This window comes from Pomacea canaliculata, linkage group LG2 (genome assembly GCF_003073045.1).
Source record: "Pomacea canaliculata isolate SZHN2017 linkage group LG2, ASM307304v1, whole genome shotgun sequence".
NCBI classification, from domain to species: Eukaryota; Metazoa; Mollusca; class Gastropoda; order Architaenioglossa; family Ampullariidae; genus Pomacea; species Pomacea canaliculata.
Genome location: NC_037591.1, coordinates 3,250,146 through 3,265,419, shown reverse-complemented (window position 1 = coordinate 3,265,419; position 15,274 = coordinate 3,250,146). Strand labels below are relative to the sequence as shown.

At 36.1% G+C, this 15,274-nt stretch overlaps 2 protein-coding genes across 3 annotated transcripts; one reads left to right on the top strand and one right to left on the bottom strand.

The window, feature by feature from the left end:
- Positions 1-2,747: 2,747 nt before the first annotated feature.
- LOC112556373 (cation-dependent mannose-6-phosphate receptor-like) lies at positions 2,748-9,535 on the top strand. The gene is given in 6 exon segments (XM_025225320.1): positions 2,748-3,019; positions 6,891-7,078; positions 7,507-7,616; positions 8,756-8,856; positions 8,858-8,896; positions 9,002-9,535. Coding segments are annotated over 6 exon segments (738 nt in total). The 5' UTR covers positions 2,748-2,879; the 3' UTR covers positions 9,162-9,535.
- Positions 9,536-9,794: 259 nt separating this feature from the next.
- Positions 9,795-14,380, bottom strand: LOC112556370 (deoxynucleoside kinase-like). 2 transcript variants are annotated; one of them, XM_025225317.1, is made up of 10 exons: positions 14,223-14,380; positions 13,397-13,449; positions 12,960-13,037; positions 12,499-12,552; positions 12,279-12,368; positions 12,039-12,115; positions 11,684-11,772; positions 11,453-11,532; positions 10,890-10,970; positions 9,795-10,696 (listed from the first exon to the last, which is right to left on the bottom strand). In XM_025225317.1, the coding sequence occupies exons 1-10, from the start codon at positions 14,371-14,373 to the stop codon at positions 10,616-10,618; spliced, it is 834 nt and encodes a 277-aa protein (XP_025081102.1). In that variant the 5' UTR covers positions 14,374-14,380; the 3' UTR covers positions 9,795-10,615. The 2 variants fall into 2 exon arrangements, with proteins under 2 accessions (XP_025081102.1, XP_025081103.1); XM_025225318.1 differs by lacking the exon at positions 12,279-12,368.
- Positions 14,381-15,274: the final 894 nt, after the last annotated feature.

The following is a 15,274-nucleotide window of genomic DNA, read 5'->3' as shown; positions in this document are numbered from 1 at the left end:
TTTTATTTTGGATCCTTCGTCATAGGAGCACTTCTCATCAAGTAAATCAGCCAGGTATACTTTGGAAGAATTTCTATGTTGGTGATGTCTTCATCAATAAGCCAGTCTTCAAGATCAAACATGTTAAATCAGAAAAGACAGTGCACAGATGATAGTGTGAAATCAACAGTAAAATAATTCTTTTGTTTCCACTTCTGGTTTGTTAAAATTTAACTGTATGACAGTCGATCCCTCGTCTTCTCAACACCATGCATTGATCAATAACTTTAATTTGTAGAATCCAGTCTGTAGACTTTTTTCCCCTTACACTAATAAATTCTCTTAATCACTGCATGTACAAGACATCAGATTTTGTGTTGATGTATGGAAACTTCTTTTCCAACTACTGTAACGGTATAAAAAAAAAACAAGTAGGTGTGCTAGTTTCATGCAAACATTTTAGTGTTTATCACTTAATGCTTTGCATAAGAGTGATTTTCTGAGAGGGTGGGAGCTCTGTCATGTATATCATGTTCAGCTTTTGTCATTTCTGACAGCACTACCAAGGTTATCTGTGGCTGATAATTTGTGGCTATTTTCAATGTTAGGCATCATTGCTTTTGTCTTGCCACCAGCCCCTCTGGTCTGGCATAGTGGAATTTTCTTGCCCAGTGTGCTGTTGAACATCACTGACACATTAATCTGTTGAGAAGTCTAGAGCAGTGGTGCTCAACCTTTTCTTGACCAAGGGCCGCACTGAACATGATATAAAATCTTGCAGGTCAGAATACAGCAGTTTTGCCAGAATCATGGCACTAAAATTGAAATTATGTTGTGTCTGGTGTAAATGAGCGGGACAGATGTCATCCACGAGCTGTAGGTTATAAAACCCCATCGTCATCATCATCCATAAATCATCCATCAATCATCATCATCAATCCATCATCATCCATCAATCAATCAATCATCAAATCATCATCAATCATCAATCATCATCATCACCCTAGGTCTAGAGCAGGGGTGGGCAATTAATTTTACCAAGGGGCCGCATGAGAAATTGGGATGATTTAAGAGGGCCGGACTAATATAATTAATTCAGTTTTACCCAATACTGTATATATAGTACATGTATATATACTGGCTTGGCGGGCTAGCGGGCGGGCCGGTCAGAGACAGGATGCGGCCCGAGAGCCGGCCTTTGCCCAGGTCTGGTCTAGAGTGTTCAAGTCTGATACACATCACACACATCATCTATCGCACCAAAATGGATATCTACATATAGTAACAAATTTTATCTCTGTAAATGCTGTCAAAGGCTTTCTTAAGGTCAAACTGTATGCATTTTGGAAAGGACAGTTGGCATGAAAAAAAGTACTTTGGTAACTGTTACAGCAAGTACCTCTGTGAAAGCAGCCTTGCTCACCAGCAAGATCATAAAAATTCGTTAAAATATTTTACGGTCCACAGGTTTATTCCATCTTTTACAACCACAAGCAACAACAAAAAAAATAATATATGTATCGCAACCATAGCAAAGAACTGTGTGAGGGATTCGTACAGTCGAAGATTTGAAGCAGAACTAATGGTGCTGATGTGCCAAATCTTGACGAACGCTGATGTCGTCCTTGTAACCCTGATCTGAGGGTGCAGTGCGAATACTGCATGCTAATATACAGGAAGAGGGGTGGGAGGAAAATCTAAGCTTTTAAGACCTAGCGCCTAAGAAAATTGCTCCGAATTTCCTTCATGATACTAATACTTCTGACAACAGTGAAGCGGAGTAAGTTGTTGGGCCATAGGACCAACCACCACAAAATGGGAACCTCCGTTTCCGGGTGTCGCGGATGGTGGTCAACGCCGAGGTGGACAGAGAAAGAGCTGGCTGGCAAACTAAGACTGGTCATTTCTTGTAGAACTTCATCACTGATGTTGGCTTCTTAGGTTTCCCTCAACGATTCGGCGGACCAGCATGGTTACCAGATGACAGACCAGTCAAGGAAGTAATGAATAAATTATGTTTGCTGTAATCAAAACTTGGGAAAGCAGATATATAGTAGCGAGAGAACTGGAGTCCGATACCGAAGGCACCCAGTTCGAAAAGCTGTTAGAAGGTAGCTGACTACATAGATTCGATAGAGGGATGAGGAAGGTAAGGCAGCAAGGGAAAGGAGTTGGACACCACCCTCACAAAAAATGTGCTCCCAGATAGCAGCGGTCTGGAACACCTCTATAATGATTGGGTAAACCTATTCCCCCAAATCTGGGTGAGTAATACAATGTCAGAATTTTAGTTATTGTGCAGTGAAAGGATGGAACTGTCTCCCTCTCCACGTTCGCCACCTACCCACTATTGAATTCTTTAAACGTGCACTGAAAACACTAACCTCTTCTGTAAACATTACTCCTAACAACCTTTCCCACAATGCTAGCTTTTTCACACCCTACCCTGCTCGATCGTCTTTATTTTGCAATATCAATGTTACCATGATGCTCTCAGTTCTTGTTAATTTATTCCTTTTTACGTTTTCTGTATTTATTTGTGTATTCACCATTAGTACTTTTGTTTATTCTTTCATAGTTCATATATGTTATTTGTTTGTTTTCCTGTCCCTCATATGTTGTCCTTGTCTCGTTCTTGTTCTTAGGGGCAAGCAATCAATCATAAGAATTTAATAAGAGCTTACTTTTCCTTCGGCTAGTTTTGTCTCAATTTATTTGGATACCCGACGACCTTGTGCAGGTTCACGACGTTATCCAATGGCGTGGCACGGCGCACGTATGCCGTTCCGGTAACGTGTTTTTCCGGGTTGAACTGACAGGAGCAAGGTGGAAACAACATCAATGCCAAATACTATACGTGCGTTATTTATTCAGCACTGAAGTTACTCAGCACACTAATCATGATTCCGCTCAATCTTGTTGTCGTCGGACTGATGGCTTTTTGGTTGGAATCGGGCACAGCGGCGGAGTGCACTTTGATTCACAATCAGTCGAAGGAAACCGCTGCTTACCTAAAACTGAAACCTCTTTTTGGTAGAAGGTACGACATACTTTATATTGAGCCCCAGTCATATGCTTTTATGCAGACGCCAGTGCAACGTTAAAAAGTAAACGTCAGGGTGATGGCTCTTGTATGTTGTTGATCTCTTTAGGTTGGATTGTACGTAGTATTTATAACTGATTGCTATAAAGTATTGTCATTTATTTTTCAGTTTTACAATTTTAGTGTTCTTGATTTACTCTCCATTAGGTTAAAATCAGCAGTATTGTTTGATCTTGGACAGGATCGTTTCAGATAAGGGTTGCCCTCAGGGACTAGAGCAGGGGTGTCAAACTCAATTACCCAGGGGGCCAAATCTCACATCGTACACAAGGTGGCGGGCCGAAGGTTATTATTTAAGTCCGATAACTTTTTATTGCACAGTAAAAAAACTAAACTTTTTGTTATTAATTTTGTGTCATACACGTGGGTTACCCCTAGTCACCCTTTGATCTCGGACAGATTCAGGGAAGCTAACAGGTACTAAAAATCTTCGACCCACGGCACCCTGTTCGCATTGCTATTATCGGTTCTAAAGCGCGCTCGGTAGACGGAAAGAGCCCATGTGTAGCTCGCTCCAAGCTCCACTGCTCGTTACACACGGGTATATCCGAGAGTTGCCACTTCTCAGCGCAACGCGGTCACCGAGACAAGCGCAAAATATTTGATTAAAAAAAGAAAACTGAGCCAAAGATAGCAAGGATTGAAAAAAATGAACATTTACTGCAATGGTCAGACAAAAATAAACCATTCTTAAAAATAGAGCTACAATGAGCAAATAGCGTTTTAGTTTGTTAATAAGTGTTCGCAGAAGATGATCACAAGATGTAAATATGACAACAAAATGTAAATATGTTATGAGTTTGTGTTACTTTGTTTTATTGCATTTGTTTGCCTCTCCGTTTACGCTTGTCTCGGTGACCGCGTTGCGCTGAGAAGTGGCAACTCTCGGATATACCCGTGTGTAGCGAGCAGTGGAGCTTGGAGCGAGCTACACATGGGCTCTTTCCGTCTACCGAGCGCGCTACAAAACCGATAAAAGCAATGCGAACCCGTGTTCAGGACAGGGTGTCGCGTGTCACAGGTCAGATTTATGGGCCCCGCCTTCACCATCCCTTCTGGTCATCAACAGGAGCGGTGGTAACTTGACCACTGCACTGTAATTGGTGGTCTGTACAAACTTCACTAAACTCATCCCATCTCTTGCTGTCCTCGACGGGAACTTTTCTGTTGTTTGCCTTTTACTTGTCGCCGGGCCATTAACAATGATTTACTAAAATTCTTTCGCGGGCCAGGTAAAATTTCCTGGCGGGCCGGATGTGGCCCGCGGGCCTGGTGTTTGACACCCCTGGACTAGAGAGATGGGGCCATTATCTGTTGTTGCACAGTCTAGAATTGATAGGAATTTTTCATACATAGAAACGCCACAAGACATCTCTGATTAGAAGCTTTGCCAGCTATACCTATTGCAGAATATAAATGAACATCATTTGCTATTAAAAATTCTGGTTAATTCTTTTCAGAAGTAGTTAAAAAAAAAAAAAGACTTAAGTTGCAGTTATCAGTAAATTAAAAGATCACTGTCAAACAGATTCTCATGGTAAATTGTCTTAACTGTAAGATACACATATTGGTCATTGTCATGATAAACTTTGAGTCATTTACTAACAGAAGATATAATTTATTACATGATCATTACTTGAAGTGTTTTTGGGGTAAAACCAAGTTAATATGTTTCTGTGCTTGGAACGACCATCATATCAGGATGAGAAATATGCATGACTTCCTTTCTAGATTTTTTTTGCATAACATCAATGTGAGTTTTATCTTGTAGTTACTGTCCATTGAAATCTTTAAGAATGCCAAACATTTCAGCCTTCATCACAACATTTATTTTTCTTGTCAGATATCATAAAACAACTTCTGTTATGATTTTGGAGAATATCGTCATACCAAATCAGTGGTGAAGACATTCTAGAGTAAAGCAGACGACAAAGTTATACAACATACTTTTTTTGTTTCTATGCTTATAATAATAATGATAATAATAAATGCAACATTTGTAAAGCGCATACTCACACTCCTATGCTCAGCACTTAAAAACAACAACAAAACATGGACAGCATATAAGGGACAGGAAAACAAATAACATATGAACTACAAAAGAATAAACAACAGTACTAATGAAGAATAAAATCAAATACAAAAAAACACAAAAGGAACTAAATAACAAGAACAACAGCTGAAAGTAACATGATATTGCGAAAGGAAGGGTGTGAAAAAGGTAGAGGGCGGATATGGAAAGGGAGAAAGTTCCATTATTTTGCTGCACAATAACTAAAACTCCTGAGGCCATTTGTTGTCGTTGTTCTGGTGATAGGAAGAGTAAGCTTACATTATATTTAGAGATTTTTACACATGCGTTTTAAATATTCAGCTACACCATTTTTATTTTATACCTTTTATAGTTATTTGTCTATTTGTTTGTTGTTGCCACAAGCTTGTGCAATGAATTCAACAAAAAGTAAAGACATTTTTTTCTTTCTTCCCAAAATGTTGATGCATGAAAAAATTCTTCAACTACAAAAATTCCAATTTGTTTTGCTAAACATACCATCTTCTATACTTTAAAAATGTTGATGTTTAAAATGCTTTGAGAAAATAAGCTTTCAAAATATGTAGCATTTTACCTTCAAGAGTTTATAGTGGTTTAAATGATTAAAATAAATAACAATAATAAATGTGTGATTTGTATAATTTATGATCATGCTCACAAAGAAGCATGCTCTTGGTGGGAGACAAAGCAACTATACAGACAAGTAATAGAAGACATAAAGAATAGCTGGGAAACAAACAATAAAATATTGTATATAATGAAATATACCTGATATAGGTTACAGATAGTTATGAAAACAATTTTGCTACTAATCATCTATAAAGTAAAATAAGTGCAAAGACACTAACAACATTATTTATAATTATATATTAAGATTACAGTTCAGATATATCTATATGACATATGCAGAGCTGCCTTTCTCTTCCACATATAATTTTTGTATTAAATAAACTTCATTATTTTTATATTGATTTACCTAATTTGCTTTTTGTTTTATCAATTCACACTGATATATAGAGAGAGTAGGGCTTTTAAAGTTTTAGCAAGATCTATTTTTTTTAGAATACCAGAAAAAATCCTATTCTTTTTTTTTTTTTTTTTTTTTTGGGTAGACAAATAATTCTGTGAAATGTTTTAAAGTTAAATCACTATAATATCAAAGAGTCGATAGAAATGTTTCTCTTCTGACCCTTTCCTTTTCATGTCTTTGTTTATGTTCATTTAGCTAAAGCTTATAGAGGCGTGGGTATTGAGCATTTAGCTAATGCTTGTCGAGGCCCAACATAAAGTTTGGAATCTATGGAGAGGTGTGGGGTACTGAGCATTTAACATTTAATAAACCTGAATGTGTTTTATCAGATAATGCCATTTCTGTTGTTTTGAGTAGGCATAATGCATTCTGCAATAAGTCCACCTGATCAAAAACTCATTCTGACTAGTTAAACTCATGTTTTTCATCATCAACCACTGCATATGCTTGCAAGTCTTTTTAAGATGCCATACAGCATATTAAAAGTTTCATATAAAGAACATCACTCTCCACTATACTTAATCTCTCTAACTACCTTATAAACACTTTATGGGGGACACTCAGATAACATTGCTTGTGTATATTCCATACATTCCATACACTTACTATGGTTAAAAAAAAAAAGAAAGCTTCCCTTTAATAGATTCATTGTTGATAGAATTAAATTTATGTTGCACTTTGTGTTGATTGCTACTGTCATAGATTTCATGTTCTCTATGACACAGGTATAGTGTGAAAGATGATGAGTACTTGTACAGCGTGGGTATTTGTACTAGTGGAATGGAAAATCCACCTGATGCTGGCAGTACTGTAGCTGTGTGGCAGCAGAAGTTAGATGAACACCGCAATCCTTTATCAGATTCTAAGCCAGTGAAAATCGGGCAATACGACAAAACTGACATCAAAGCAGGAAGTATGTAAACATTTTTCTGTAATTCTGGAGTTATTTCCCCTTATATGCTGCTTATACCTTCTAAACAGTTTGTGTAGCTGCTGATGTTTACTTTGAGAATAAATGTTCATATTATAGGCTTTACAAGGCAATGATCTTTATGCACCAATCATTACCCCTACATATTAATTTATTATTATATTTTTGCTTTTGAGAGGCTTTCATTAGTAAGACATTAAAACTTAATATTTTGATTAGAAAATGTAAATTCAAAGCACTAAATCACTGTATTTTTCAGATATTTGACCTAATATATTGTTTTCAGTTGGAATTCATAACACTCCTTTTTTGTCTTTTGGGTTAGCTAGACCAAGAGTGTGCATGTGTGTGTGAGAGAAGGAGAGCATAAATGTGAATGTTATATTATTCTTGGATATGAATGTATGCAGAAAACTGGGTCTACCTTGAATACCTGGAAGGAGAAAAATATAACTTCCACTGTAATGGCGAAAAGCGGAAAGCTGTTATTTTAATCACCTGTGACCCAGAGGCAACAGATGTAAGTTTTTTTTAAAAACTATTAATATGCCTTTCTGTATATTTATTAGATGCCTACCTATCCAACTCCAGCTATAAAAACATACATGTAGGTTAAGTAAGAATCATTTGTTTCATATCTAGTTGCTTAAAATGTTGAAAATACAGAATGTATTTTATTATTATATTGGCATATTATTGTTATAACAAATTCATTTACAATGGTGATAAATAAATAATTTTGCTTGGTTCTTCAAAGACAAATTCAAACTTAAGAAATAATATTAAAATCTATAATATTTGTTAGTTTTAACAAAGATATTGGGTATGTAAAATTTAGTCTGGAGGAAAGAATCAGTCCATGCAAGTGTCATCCTTGAGAACATCAGATCCAGTCATTTGAATATACTGTTTTATCCAAGAAGTGACCATCATATGAAACTTTGATGTTAAATTTTTTTTGAGTAGGTTGAATTGGTTGGGCTTGTTTTACACTCGCATACTTATTTTACAGTCATGCATTATTTTTTTTGTTTTTTTTAAAGTGACAGGTTAATTGGTTTATATATTTTATGCAATTTTTGAGCCCCAAAAGTAGAATGAGATGAGCATTTATTTTGAAGAAAAGTCTTGAATCTTAGCAGAGCTATGTTCTTTCAAAGTGGTTAGTTAAAAACCACAGAAACATTTAACATGAACCAGTATTATCAGAAATAGTTTATATAGTGTTATTAGAATTTTTATAAATTCCCATTTTGTTAATAAGTTGGCGTATGAATCTCCTTTCAAGACAGTGATGTTTCTATGCTTATTTGTTACTTGCATCTTCATATTTTTGGTAATCTTTACTGACCTGTTATGTTTGTCTCCATTCTTATTAATCATGTGCTTTCTTTATCCTTGCTTATTTTAAACTGCAGGGCAGCCCAGTGGCACAACAGCTAGCACCTGTCACCAATAAAGTGAAGGTTGGCTGTCCTGGGTTCAACTAGTCTAGGGCATGCTGTTATTTCTCTGTATGTAGCATCTGTTTACAGGGTTGGATGCCTTGTCATGATATAGCCATAGTTGCTGGCTTGGCATAAAACACCAATCTGCCCCTTTCCCCCTCCAATTTTAAACTACAGATTTTGACTTTTTTCAACATTTTTATTGTTCAAGAATACAAATCCATTGGAAATAATAGAAGAAAGCAAGAATCGGACTGAAGGATGCTACTACTTATTTGAACTAGCCCATCCAGAAGTTTGTGAAGTTAAAACAGAATAAATCACTCAGCGTTGGATCTATTGTACTTATTGTGTGAGTAGTTTTGCAATAATTCTGGAAAATACATATCTAAAACTGTAAAAGTGGTCTGATTATTGTGAGACATCTCCATTAATAATTTGTTGGAAACTTTTGCAGATTTTCCTGTGTGGCAGCTGTGTATCTTATAGCTGGAGCACTTTACCAACGTTTTGTTCTTGGAGCAAAAGGCATAGAGCAGATTCCAAACTATGAATTCTGGAAAGATTTTGGCAATTTGCAAGCAGTGAGTGTAATCTCTTTAACTGTAATAGTTTAGATCAGTGGTTCTTAACCGGGGTTCGATCGAACCCTAGGGGTTTGGTGAGTCGGTCTCAGGGGTTCAATGGAGCCTCCGCCACAGAGGTCAAGACACACCCACAATTTGTGATGACACTGAAGAAGGGTTTGGTGAATGTGCATATGAAACTTGTGGGTTCGGTGCCTCAAACAAGGTTAAAAACCACTGGTTTAGATGGTCATACCCTTAGACTTGAACTATATCACACATCATTGGTAGTATATCTAACTGTTCCCACAAAGATCTTCATGAGGCATGAAAAAAAGTATGTTGGTAACTGTTACAGCAAGTACACCTCTGTGAAAGCAGCCTTGCTCACCAGCAAGATCATAATAAAAATTCGTTAAAATATTTTACAGTCCACAGGTTTATTCTATCTTTCACAACCACAAGCAACAAAAAAAAAAATAATAATAATAATAATAATAATAATAATGTTACATATGCTTAAGCATTCGTATTTCATGAATAAAATCTTGAAAACTATGAATAAAAAAGATAATAAAAATCTGTACAGAAATGTACTTTATATAAATGTTTTATATACAATTAAATTTCATAAAACATGTAGCTACTATAATGTTGATTAAATGTTTATTTTTATAAATTTCTGTCTAAAACAAAATTGAACCTTAACACTTGATTAAAACAAACTTTCTTATAAGCGTGCACGCGGTGAAGTGATGCGCCTGTGGCCTCACCTACTTAAGACTTCTGAATCAGGATAAAGAGATAAACTGAAGGAGTAAAAAATGATCTACATTTATGACTGTCAGTGAGTGAGGTGGAAAAATAGGTATGATGAGCAACGAGTGATGTGGAATCTACATCTGGTAACCAAAATGAAGATTTTCAACACCATCAAATGCACTACCAACTACAGATATGAAGCACAGGTCTTCAAGAATGCTTCAACAATACCTCATCCATCCTTCAACCATCTTTACAAAGATAACAATTTAGGCACTTATCTACTAATGCAGAACCTATATGCTTGAATTTCAGTTCCACCACATGCATGCACACCTCCCTCAAACATTCTGGTCAGTAGACCATCCCATTTACCACAGAGCTGAAGGCTACCATCTGTACCCAGGCCTAAATGGGAATTTTTGTAAGGCCTAACAGACTTAACAAATTTCAGAGCCAGACCTGCAGTGCATCTGAAACTAAGCAAGTGTTCTTCAGACTTTCCCTCCATCACAGTGGCCTCTAAAAGAAGTGCTGGACACTAATGACCAAAATAACCTAAACTTCCCACAAGCTCTGTGGAAGTCTTGGCTTGTCAATCTAAAATGTGGGATACTCTCCAATAAGGAAGCAGCATACATGTGCATCGCCCTATGCTCCACTGAGGGTGATTAGGAACAAGAAGTACATGTGCATCCTATGAAGAAAATTATTTTAAAAAACAAACACCTGACAACAGCTTTTTAGTTCTCAAAAAGAATAGCAGGGGCATGTTGTTCAATTTTTCTGGTAACATCACTTAGTGGACAGTCAACATCAATGGTCTGTTGATAGACAAAGAAAATGTGGAATATTTCATTGACAGGATTATACATAAAATTTGTCTAGAAAACAAATGCAAAATGGAACATTTTTTAATTGGAAAAAAATGCCCCAGATTTACATGCTTCTTGTTTGAAAAATAACCTTACAAACTATCAGAATAACAAAATCTATATAAAATCAATTTTTACATACCAGAACAGGAGCGGGAAGAGGCCCGCATTTTTTGTGTATTAACCAGTTTTCATGTAGTCTGTGCAAATCCTTCAAATAATCCTGGTAGTAAGAAATGCATTAAATATTATCTCCAACAATTAAATAGGTTTTTCAGAAAATTATATTAAATATTTACATAATTATTATGCTATAAAAACTGTGATTCTTCTCAGCTTCTCTTCATTTGACTAGCTCTGTGTTTATGTTCTTTAAAAAAAAACCTTTTCTTTGAAATGATCCGTTTGAGCATGGGTTATTTCAAAATAAGTGAATAACCCCCTTCTGTTCTCAAGATACTAACCTATGAACATAACAACAAACATAAAATGTCAAAACGACATTATATTTGAGAGGAGTTACCAGATTTGTACATTTCCCAGCTCTCATCCTTGCTGTTACTTTGACAACATAACTAAATCGATTTCCAAATCTGACTTTTTTCCTGCTTTAGGTTCACAAGAAATACTCATTTTTGAAGCAAACTTTCAAAGCACCAGAATAATCTATATTGAAGAACTGAGAAAGAGTTCTGCAATACAAACCAAAGATATGTCACACTCCTCAGAGCGATTCCTCTTCTTAATCCTGTTGTAGCAGGTCTCTGGGGAAGCCTTTAGGTAAACTATAATATAAACATTTTACAGAAGAAATGAGTCACAAGACACTGGATGGCAGATACAAAAAACAAGGAATAGACAGGTCTACATAAAAAGACTAAAAGAAAAATTTTGGGGGGAGAACATTAAATATCAAAACAGGAATAATATACTCACCAATGAGATCTACACCTATATTTGCATTTTTGCTCAACCATTCATGCCATTTTTGAAGAATGGTGTAATCTAAGTCTGACATGAGACCCCTGGAAAAAAGAGATTTTAGAAGTGAAGTAAAACTGGTGCTGCTGTTGTCTTGAAAACAAAAATCAAAACCCCATCTAAATATGTATTTTCACATCACCAATATGTATATATAAATATGTAAATCACCAAATTACTAAAAAGTAAAGGAAATTTAAATTTTAAGAAGACTGTAACAATGACAATCTTCAGGAAAAAAAATGATTAACAAAAATCTGCAAATATTCAATTCAACATATTCAACAAACTTATTAAATTATGGACTCACTTTTGGTAAAGATTCTCTACAAAGCACTTTCGGGCACTGTAAACAGATCTTTCAATCATTTTGATGCGCCCATGTTTCTGTGACAAAAAATATAAACCTTATTGTCAACATCGTCTAATCATGCCTTATTTAACATAGTGAACGTACACATAAATCCCCAAATGTAATACTAAGGACCAAGTTTCAAAGGTACCAACAGTGCTGTTCTCGTTTATACAAAATGAAATTAATAAATAATACCTCTTCTTCTTCATGAAGTTGAAGCATGGTGAATGCGACGTAAGACTGAAAAGCTGAACACCAACGATTTGTGTCTTTATACATCATATCCTGAAAATCAGGCCAACATAAGAATAATAAAACATGTAATACTAATGTAACAGTATATTACCCTGACATGTTAAACAGGAAAAAATTGCTTTAAAAAGAGTTATTGCAAAATCAAAGATAGGATACTTACAAAACAGTTGAATCCATTTAAACTTTTCCACTTTTCTACAGGCTCTGGAAGAATCTGTAAAAATTAAAAAAAGTACTGAGAACATCCTATACAATTGAATAATACTCTACCTTGAGCAATATTTGTGAGGGTGCATGTTATGAGATTATCTAATTATGATAAGATCTCAAAATAAGCCTGATTTACCAAATCACACTCTGCTTCCTATAGCCACTAACAATCGAACTTATTTAAAAAGAGACATTTCATTGAAGCAAATATATATCTAGGACCGGTCACAATAGCACTGTATAACCATATGGTATAACTTTCAATTATGTGACTTCATGTCCCTGTATTCATTCAAGACTATATATACAGTGTATATATATGTGTGTGTGTGCACATGTTCATTTGCACACGAAAGCCTCGTGAGAAAGAATGTCAACACGCTGCAAACAAAAGTATATCCGTAAACTCACATGAACACGAGGCCTTGATCTGAAGTATTGTAAAAAAGTAGTTTTCCCACATCCTATATTTCCTTCAACTGCCACAGTCTGGAAGACAGTCAAAAAAAAAAAAAAAAGAAAAAAAGAAAAAAAAGATGAGAGATGAATGAATGTACAAGGCCACACGTTTATTACTGAGTGAAAAAAATGAGGCCCAGGAAACATTCTAAAAAGCAAACACTTAGACTTTACAGATTTATGCATGCTACTTTCTTTCTCTATGTATTGTGCAAGCTGGGCACTTCTTCTGGCTACATATCTTTCATCTCATATGGCATTCTATCTGTTATGTTGTGTGTGTCCATGTATGTCTGTGTATGCCATGAGCCTGCCCATAGAACCAGGATATGGCAAAATATGAGTTCACTGTATTATTATTATTAAACATTCATATGATAAATATTTACTTTATATGTTTTCTCTCCTTTCAGCCAATCTGGTGTCACTGTCACTGACAGTTCTGAAACAAAAAATCCGCAGTATATAATAAAAACCAGAATAAGAGAAAAAATAGTCTTTACTTTAAATGACACATACAAAAGGAGAAAATGTATGTTTTACAGATGGAAGGCAACCTAAGTATGATCGAGAGCTTTAATTTGCATGGTTGCTCATAATTGCTGCCAACTTCCTTTTCTGATACTGATCCATGGGAGTTATTGGACAGCTAAGCAACAGTAAGAACATGTCAGATAAGTGCCTTAAAACACCAATTAAACTGTTTCCTCAGTTACAACTCTTTTCAAAATTCATGACCATTTTCCCTATCAATTTTTCAGCTTTGTTGTGGTTTGTGCATAATCTTACTTTTAGAATAATTAAAAAACAAACTTCCGATTTAGCTTTCTTTTATAGTTTGTCGTGGTTCATTTTTAGTATCTTTAATATTGGAGTGTATATCAGATGGTACAACCCTTTCACTGTGCAGTGGTTCTAAAAGTTTATACCGCGGACAATATAGGCATCAATTAACACACACACAAACACAGAGTACGCGCGCACACGTACGCATCCAAGTTGAGTTATGCGATGAATTCGCACAAAACTTTCTATTCCATGATTAAAAATTCAACCGTGGATACATTATGCTTACTGCTTGTCAGCAGTAGCAAGTTCACACTGTACATGGACACCTTTAATTCTGTCCTATATACGTACGTCGTATTCTGTTCACAGCGCAATTAACTTAATCTTCAAATTATGCATTGAAGTCTTAAAAGTTTTGACTTTTACCTTCACCGTTTATCCCAGAAACAATGCACGGACCTTTCCCTAGCATGTCTGTCTTTTTCTTTTTCAGTAAATGTCTTTGATTTAAAGAAAGAATGATCGGTTGATGATTGACGCCAAAACTTCGGTTGTAAAGCGCGCCACCGAAGACCATTCAGCCAATCAAAATCCTGCGAGTGTAACTAGTGGCCTCCCTTAGGCATCATCCGGATCAGAGTTATCACCAGAGAAACTGTGATGACTATACACGAAATACAAATAATTTTGTAAACAAATAAATTAAGTTGGGAAAATAAGAATAAATGGATAGAGTTTCAGCTGGTAACTTAAATTACAGAGTATATAATCACTATAAAAAATAAAAATTCTCCCTGTATAGGGCAATTTAATATTCTTTTACAGACCACATAAAAAGACATATATCGACATATCTTTCCCTACATTTATACGATCCCAGATCGAAGTCCACCCTGTCCATTTATGGTAGAGGCCGGCTTGGACGCCAGAAAAAAAGTTGGTAGGGACACTCAGCAGAGTAGCTGTCACCACGGGCCGGTTCTACCGTTAGGCGAACTATAGATATAATTATAGTGAGTCGCGGATCGAGGCCTGCTTTTTTTAAAAAAGATGAATAGTGTTACGTAAAAACATAATTTGGTGGAATGACATGATTAGCAGGACACCTTTCCTCTGCTTGTAATTCGACCACCAGGCTAGTTTCTTTGTACACGTATTACAGGAAAACCTCATTGCTCAGGGGGCATTTGCAGCTGGAAAGTATATATATATAGCTATTGTGGGAGTAGGAGAGACGGTAATATAAAGAGGCGGGAGAGGCAGAGGGGCAGGGGTTGGTGGATGGGGAAGGGGCTGGTAGGAAAGCCTATATCATCTGAGGGCGTATTTGCAGTGACCAGCAGGGAAGAAGGGGTTGGAGGAGGGGCAGCGTTGGTAGATGGGGAAGGGAATGGTCGGGGCGGATCCCTAGGATGAATGGGAACACCTCTATAATGATTGGGTAAACCTATTCCCCCAAATCTGGGTGAACAATACAA